We start from the raw sequence: 8,498 nt of genomic DNA, 5'->3' as shown, positions 1-8,498 counted from the left end.
TTTCTCTGGTGTGAAAAACTATAATAGTACACAGGATCCTAATGAGATAATTAATAATGTGAAATAGGAAGTAAAGGGCTAAAGGTGTAGGGAAAGTGGGAAGGGTGGGGGAAAGGTAATAAGGGAGAGGAAAAAAATATGAGAAATTGAAAAAATGGAAATAAAGTGTTTGTAAATGGGGAGGGGAAGAGGGGGTGAAGGGAGGGCAGGGACAAGGGGAAAAAATGAGAATCAAGACCTATCATGTAAAGGTACACGATCCCAATAATAAATGTAACTGTATTGTATACCTAGATTGTACCAATAAACTCAATAAAAAGAAAAAAGAAAGAAAAAGGTTAAGTGCAAAATAAAAATAACAGCAAATAAGATCTAATAATGTGACTTTCCACAATTGAGACCAGAAGGTGAGATTCTTGATGCAATTTACCAACTATTAGAAGCAGTGGTTAGGCATCGTGATTAAGAGACCATCAGCCAAGTGTGCAGACGCATGCCTGTGATCCCAGTCCTAGGGTTGGAGGCCAGCCCGGGCTACATAGTGAGTTCAAGGCCAGATTCAAGTACATCGTGAGACCCTGTCTCAAAAGGAAAATAACAACAACAAAAGAAACTGTACAATGAAACGCGCTGACTCAGACCCTGGTGCTATCATTTATGCCCTGTGTCATGGGGGGGTGTTACTTGGTCTTCGAGCACCTCCATTTCCTATCCCAAACACTGAAATGACAAGGATACCTACTGCAGGGTTGTTAGGAGGAGACAATGAGTTAATGTATGTACAACACTTGAAACTGTGCCTGGGTCTACTAATACTAACTAGAATTATCTCATTTAACAGATACAAAATCCTTATGAAGCAGTAGTCTTATTATCTTATTTCAGATTAGCACGGGAGGAACAGTAACATTAAATAACTTGCTGACTGTCACACATTGACTCGCAGTCCCATGTCCGGAGAACCATTAGGGTTTGCTTCTCATGTGAAATAGTAAGAAAGGGGGCAATGGGGAAGGGAAAGTGGGAGGGGTAGGGGAAAGAAAAGGGCATGGAGTATAAGAAAATAAAGAAATGGAAACAGGGAGGAAGGGGTGGAGGGGTTGAAGGGAGGGCAGAGGAATGGGAAAAAATAAGAACTGAAATAGATTATGTAAAGCTGCAAATTTCCAATGATGAATGTTATTATACTGTATACCTTAAATACACCAATAAAATTAAAAATTAAAAAAAGAATTTGCTTCTACACCTAGTACCACTGTCAGCAGAATTACTTTATTTTTTATTTTTTTTTTTTTTTCAGTTTTTTGAGACAGGCTCTCACTATGTAGTTGAGATTGACCTGGAACTCACTATGTAGTCCAGGCTGGTCTCGAACTCACAGCAATTCTCCTGCCTCAGCCTCCCCAGTGCTGGGATTACAGGCGTGTGCCACCATGCCCAATTTAACAGAATTACTTTTAAAAAGAAAAGGTAAGGAAGGAAAAGTCAGAGTATGAATTGGGGAGTCAAATTTAATCAATAAATTAACCATAAGGTTTCAATAATGAGGAATTTACTATCTTATATTCCTTTAAGACAGCAACCTAATTAGGAATCGTGTTATTCAAATTAAATTGCCCGTTCTTCAAATTAAATTGATCTGAAGACCACACAAGTCCTAACCAATCTTCTAACCTCTAGAATTCCTCTTCTCTTTTTTCAACAAGAGCATTGCATTGTTAGTGGAAATGTAAACTGGCACAGCTACTATGGAAATCAGAATGGAGATTCCTCAAAAAACTAAAACTAGAAATTCTACTGGATCCAGCTATTCCTCTTCTACATATCTTCCCAAATGAAGTAAAGGCATGTCACAGTGATACATACCCATATTTATAGCAGCACAACTCAGAACAGCTAAATCTTGGAAACATCCTATATGTCCAACAAAAGATGAGTGGATGAAGAAAACGTGGTATTTATATACAATGGAGTTTGCCATAAAGAAAGATAAACTTGAGTCATTTGTAGAAAAATGGATGTGCATTTAGACCACAAGGTTAAATAAATCAGACAGAACACAAACTTAAATATCTCATGTGGTTTTTCTTACATGAGAAACCCAAAATACAAATAAAGAGTAAAATAAAAGATGCATAATAGGAAAAGGGGGGAAAGATCTTTCTCAGGTAAGAGAAGGATCCACAGATGGGGGAGGAAGGAGAGGAAGGTAAGAGGATGAAAAGAAGAATAAAGATATACCAACGCCTCACAAGGAATGTAATCATTATCCACTGCAAATACGTCCTAATAAAAATAGAAAAACAAAAGCGCATCAACTTTCAGCTGGAGAGAAAGCCCATCCCCTGTGACCTGATGAGGGGCCAGTACCATACCATATGATCTGGCCTACACCAATCAGTATACACTATCTCATTCTTTGGCCATTGATTGGTTCCAGAATGAGCACATGATCCAATCTAGCCCAATCAGAGTCAAAGGCAGGAGTTTTTCTGAAAATCCTGGAAGAAAGTGTAGGAGGCTCTATGATACTAGCTGCCTAAAATGAGTTTTCAGAAATTAAGGAGGCCAAAAATGCTGTTTTGATAGAAAAGATCTTTTTTCCAGGAGTCTACAATACAAAAAGCTGGTAATCCAGTTACCTGGAGATTTGTAGATTTGCCAAAGTCAAATTCATACTCCAACCTAAAATGAGAGCAGTAGTGGCTACATTAGTAGCAAACAAAACAGAGAATAAGTCTGGGGACAAGGGGTACCGAACACAGGTGTGCAAGCATCTGCTTTCCTCCCTGCCAGAAGGATTTCCTGCCCTCAGTTACACTGTCTCAGCTGGGTACATGCTGGGGCCAGGGAGCCTGTCAGCAGCGTCTCCTTGCTCCACACACTGGAGGCTAATGGAATGAACTATTTGCTGTGTCAGTGCCACAGTAATCCTCCTCATCGCTGACATATTCAAGCCTAGGAGACTTCATCCACATTTCTCTTCAGCTTCGGTATTTTCTGAAGAAACAATGCTCCTTAAATATGGGTGGCAATCACCTGTGCGCCTCCTCCAGGGTCTGCACTCTCAGATTCCACTGACACCTCTGACCTCCAAGGGGCACACTCTTGCCCCTTGAACCCCGGAAGACGACATCTCACAAACTTCAAACCTCCCCCTCATCACTCCTTTCTCTTAATCCTGGTATACATTTTTTTTCTGATTTCGATAAACCCCCATAGCCTTAGTTTATCTATTACAACTTTCAGTCAGCATCATCTTTTGTCTTTTCTTTTTCCTGAACACCAGCTCTGGTTACATTTTCCTGCTTCCCTGGCAGTTAGGTGTAGCCAAGTGTCTGAGCTCTGGGATGTAAGAAGAGGTGTGCGTCACTTTGGGGTGAGTCCTTTAAAAAAAACCTTTGTCTCTGAAGCTTCTAACTCTGTCCCACCTGCAAGAAAGCCAAGGACCCCAAAGTTCTGTCTAACCATGTGGGGCAGGATGGCCCTGTCTTGCTGGCCTTCTTCAGGTTGTTATAGTATGTTGAATTAAACTTTTATTACGCTAAGCTACTGAAATTTGGGGTTGATTACAATCTACCCTGATTTATACAGCAATAAAAACTATTCATATTAGATTATACAATTTTTTACCACAAATTCTTTCTCTTCAAAGCTTTAATTCATCTTCTCCTTTGACCTCATATGCTGCTTCCACAGAAAAACCTCAGCTCAGGATGTCTAAAATTTAGGTAGTTGTGTTCTCATGTTTAGGCCACCTTCTAGCTGTAGAAGAGAAGAACGATCCTCACAGTCAAGAGGACTGTTAATTTCACTAGACCCTTAGATGGTCCCCAACACTGCAATACCCCAGTCCAGCCACCAGACAACTTCCCCCAAGTTTCTTGAGTGCCCAGAAATATCTGCTTCTATTGACTATGCCCTCCTGGAAATATTCTCTCCTGGTAAGAGTTTTCCTACCTACCACCAGGTTGTCCTATCTCATTCATTATTTCTTGGTTTTCTTTACGGTTCCTCATTCTATTCTAGTTCTTCCTCTATCATCCTTTAACTACTGCATCTCTTTCATATCTCCAATCTGCCTGAGTCCTGAATCTCAGAATCTAGTGATGTCTCCAATAAGCACAAACAAATCAGCAACTTCCTTTCCCTCCTTTCCTAAAACCACTCCTCATTCACCCGCACTCCCCTCTGTCAGTGGTTCCCCCAGCCGTAAGCCTGGAAGGATGACGTAACCTTCCAACAACTACTCACAACCCTTCTGATTCTACCTGCTAAATAGCTTCTGAATTTGTCTTTCTCCTACATACCTCCAGCTACAAACATTCGTATTTTTCTCACCAAAATTATTTCCAAAAATTCTGATCAGTTTCTGTATCTGTAGTTTTGCTTCTCCAAATCATTTTATGTGGCTGACACCCAGATCTTGCTAACATAAAAGTCAGATGATATTCCTTCTTTATTGGAAATCCATTCATGTCTAAGATCTTTGAATAAATAATTATCTTTCTTCTGCACTGACTTTTATCCAGCTCCCTGCTGGACAGTTTATTCTAATCTCACACTGTGACTCAACAATACTATTCTTCCTGACTTTGGGTCCAAAACTGACCATCTCAATATGTTCCTTTGTGCATGAAAAGCACTACCTTATCTGTTCCTAAAAGAAAGCTAGACAGAACTGCAGACAATCTCCAGCCCTCTGCCAAGCATCCATTTCATAAAGATTCTTTGAATCCTTCCTACTTGAACCCTCCTCTTGAATTTATCAGCATCTCCTCATACCCATACAAATACCCCTTCCCAGACCAACCATCATCTCTTATCCACCATAGCCTCCTTCCAGGTCTTCTGTCTCTTCTCTTCTTCAAAGCCATTCTCCACTCCACAAGCAGAATATCCTTCTAAACTGTGGATACGTTTATACTCAGAAACTTACAATGATACCCCACTGCTTTCAGCAGCACCAAAAGTAATTTTAATGGAGCTTGGATTCTTATGAAGAAAGACAAAAAATAATAAACAAGATTGCTTTAAATAATGAAATGTGAAGTGCAAGACACAAGAGAGAGTGGGTAATTGGATCTGAGGGTTAGGGCCAGCTTCTTGCAGTCTCCATGTTTCCATGAGACTAAGAGCTCAAAGGAGCTAGTCTTGGTGCCAGAAGCAGACTTCAATGGGCTCACCAGCAGCTACTGGGATATGAGCTTTCCAGGCCAGACCCAAGACCTGAGTCATTATAGGGCTTTAAACACCTACCACTGTTTCTCAGCACACTGAGGTTCTGAATGCATATTTCCTGAGTAGAGGGATGAACATAGCTTTAATTTAAACTTTAGTCCAATTTTGCTGAATTGTGTGCTAATTTGTGTGTGCATTAACACATTAATTTGCACATTAACTTCTATGTAGACAAAAATGAATGGGAGCTATACTTTAAAGAGGTATTTTTCTTTCCTTAAATCCTTCAGAAACATTTCAGAATAGATGCTATACAATAATCTCTTACAACCAGGAGACCTGACAGGACAAGAGATTGGATCGCTTGCCAGGATCTGCATGGTCTTTCATCTTTACCAACCATAAAACCCAGCATCAGTTGGAAAGCTGGACTCCAAGGTTGCTGGCTCTGACCATCCTGATAGCCAAAACTGCTTTCATACAAACCCAAGTCAACGTTAGATACTGTGATTCACAAAGAAATAATTTTAATTCATTATGATTCATTTCTACTAAGGAGAAAAATTTAAAAAGACCTCATAAAATATGGTGTGTTGGGTCTAAATTATTATATTTGATTCTGGAAAATAAGATATGCAAAATCATAACGTCTTGGTCTCAAATCCAAAGCTTGTTTTTTAACAAATTTTGCAGCAAAGCCTGAGCTGATGTAAGAGGATTTATATCCTTTATTTAGTTCATTTGATGTGACTATTCATTTGTTTCACTATAGAAATAGAATTCCTTTCACCTTACAAGAATGTTAAGTAAGAGATAACATAATAAATGTAGTGTTTTTTAAGTGCAAATAATCCTGAACTTCAAGGTGTACCTGACCCCAAAAGTTTTGCATATGGGCTCTATATTCTAACATTCAAGTTATGAAACTTCTATTATGTGTGGGCTTTGAAGGACTTAGCAAAAGTAAAGTCAAAGAAACATGATTAATGCAGTTCTAGCCTTTGGAAGTTATATGATGGAATCTGCTCCAGGTTTCCTTTCAGATATCATTTAAAGTATCATTTACACCATTGCATTATTGCTTTTCCCATATATATCTACTTCTATGGGCTACAGATGATTCTGACTATGAGAAAACTTTTATACATTAATCCTTTGCAGTGCCCTCAACCGCAATCTAGGAATTGGGGACATCAGAATAATTTATCATAACTTTTAAATTTTCCAAGTATTTTATTTTTCTCATTTTATAACTTTTAATAATTTCCTTATACTTAACATTTTTTCTCCTAAAAGTTTCAAGGAAAAAGTGCCTACTTGTTGAGAGGAAAGTTTCTACTCTTTATAGAGGATTTATCTGATATTATCTGCAAAATTCATTTTTGTATATGATGCTTGATGGTCATAATTACTCTTCCGGGATATTTCCTATTCTTCCTATCATGTAACTGAGCAAACTTAGACTCAATGTGCCCAAACCCACATGATTCCTAAGTGGCAGAATTAAAGTTGAACACAGGAGTGTCAAAGCTTGTGTCTTCTAAAACATCACAGAGCCAATAACTGACCCAAATTCCAATCTTATTCTCACTTCATGCACTGTTGGAAGGAAAATCTTGCTTGATCCACAGTAGAAACCAGAATACAATTTTTTTCTAAATTCCTATGTTAAATATTTGATAACATCTTTACAACTCTATAAAATGAAGAGCTATTACATAGTTATAAAAGATTTAACTCTATAGTCATATAAAATATCAATATAATTTTGTTTTTTGTTTTATTATTTAAAAAGTAAATACAAATAATTAAAATTAGGAGGCTTATCATCAAATACAGCTAAATAAGACATTCAATATTTACCCACCTTTTAGCAGCATCATCTACATTTATTGAAAATATTATCAATGAGAGAAAGAGAAAGACTTACAGCTCATAACAATAAAGCATAAAAGGAAAGAGATGAAGATCATTAATGATTTTAATTATTTTAAGGCTCATTAAAATTAGAGAAATGTCGAAGCACCCACAGTGTTAGGGTTTATCATTACAGCATTTTAGAGTTTACTAGTTCATACCTTTCAATCACAGCAAGTTATTAGCAGTGAAGGGATGAACCCTCTGAAGAGGATTTTTATTTCAGTGATAGGATGTTATGAACAAGACAACCTAAGATTTTTTTAACAATTAGTAGCAAGCGCTAGTTGAGTTAATCAGTTAAAGACAAACTGTGCCTTTGGGAAGCTAAATGAATAAGCAACCGTAAAGCTTACAGAACTTAGCTCGTACAATTTGCCTTGAAGGCGGAAGATTGGTTCCCTGAAATAGCAAAGAATTATATGCTTTAGTTCAGAAAAAAAGTTTTTAAAATAAAGTCTGTTATTACCTCTTCTCCTTTCAAAACAATGGGAAAAAATCTAGAGCAGAGGTTTCAATTTGTTCAATAATTGTACCTCTGAGTTTAAAAAAAAAAACTAAAAAAATCATCATTGTTTTGACTTGAAAAGAAATAACAATGCAAGTATTTATTATCACATAAAACATGAAAAAAACAGCAAATTGCCGGGTTAATAGGATCTCTGCAGAGCGCTATTAGTCAGGGACAGCTGGTCAGCCCCAAACACAAAACTCCAAAGATCAAATGATCTCCATAAGAGTGAACATCTTCATTTACCAACAGGAATTTAGCGTGACAGAGGTTCAATCTACCAACTGCCTCCTTCACGAGCTGTCCCTTCACTGTTACCAAGCTGTGCAAGTGTGTGAACTAGTCAGCCACACCAGAAAGCTCATGCAACTACTCACCATGTGTTCACCTTGAACTGACTCTTAGAGTCAGCATTAACTTTAGGGGGTCATGTAAGCAAGCAAGTGAGGACACAAGTAGTCATATTTGAAATGCAGTGAGTAGCAGAAAAGTTGCTTAAAATAAATCAATATGTTTAACTGCATAAAATAGCCAAAAAGCAATGCTATTCAGTCTGAAAACTTTAAAAGCAAAAATTAAAAAAATGAAAAGCTGCATTTTAAGCAAAATTGGCACATGATTAATTTGCACTTAAAAAATAGTCAATTGAGCGATTTAGTTGCTGCTATTCTTTAGGGCATGCATGCACCGATTCTCTTGTACAATTCCTACCTGATTTCCGATTGTGGTTTTCTTGTGAACCTGACTGCTCCTCTGCTGAGCACTGAGAAAAGCAAAGGAAAGCAGGACTGAAGAAATTCAAAAGAACATTTTCCAAACAAGTAACAGATGCTAAAATATACCCAGGGTTTTAAAAAGTCAATAACTGATGCATAGCTAATATATATAT

General features: G+C 37.6%; 1 protein-coding gene across 7 annotated transcripts in view; it reads right to left on the bottom strand.

Annotated features, from left to right (window-relative positions):
- Positions 1–8,498, bottom strand: part of Dnm3 (dynamin 3) — a 531,047-nt gene that overhangs the window by 307,165 nt on the left and 215,384 nt on the right. For 4 of the 7 annotated variants that reach the window (XM_010635626.2, XM_033762088.1, XM_033762089.1 and 1 more), the window contains exons 13-14: positions 8,321–8,372; positions 7,471–7,500 (exon numbers count right to left, since the gene is read on the bottom strand). In XM_010635626.2, the coding sequence (XP_010633928.1) occupies positions 7,471–7,500; positions 8,321–8,372 (82 nt within the window). The remainder of the gene's footprint in view (positions 1–7,470; positions 7,501–8,320; positions 8,373–8,498) is intronic. The other 3 variants (XM_033762090.1, XM_033762091.1, XM_010635629.2) reach the window with 1 other exon arrangement.

The sequence above is a fragment of the Fukomys damarensis genome, unplaced genomic scaffold (assembly GCF_012274545.1).
Source record: "Fukomys damarensis isolate Sample0158 unplaced genomic scaffold, DMR_v1.0_HiC HiC_scaffold_11, whole genome shotgun sequence".
NCBI classification, from domain to species: domain Eukaryota; kingdom Metazoa; phylum Chordata; class Mammalia; order Rodentia; family Bathyergidae; genus Fukomys; species Fukomys damarensis.
The sequence above is the reverse complement of the archived record's forward strand: the minus strand, read 5'-3'. Positions and strand labels throughout refer to the sequence as shown.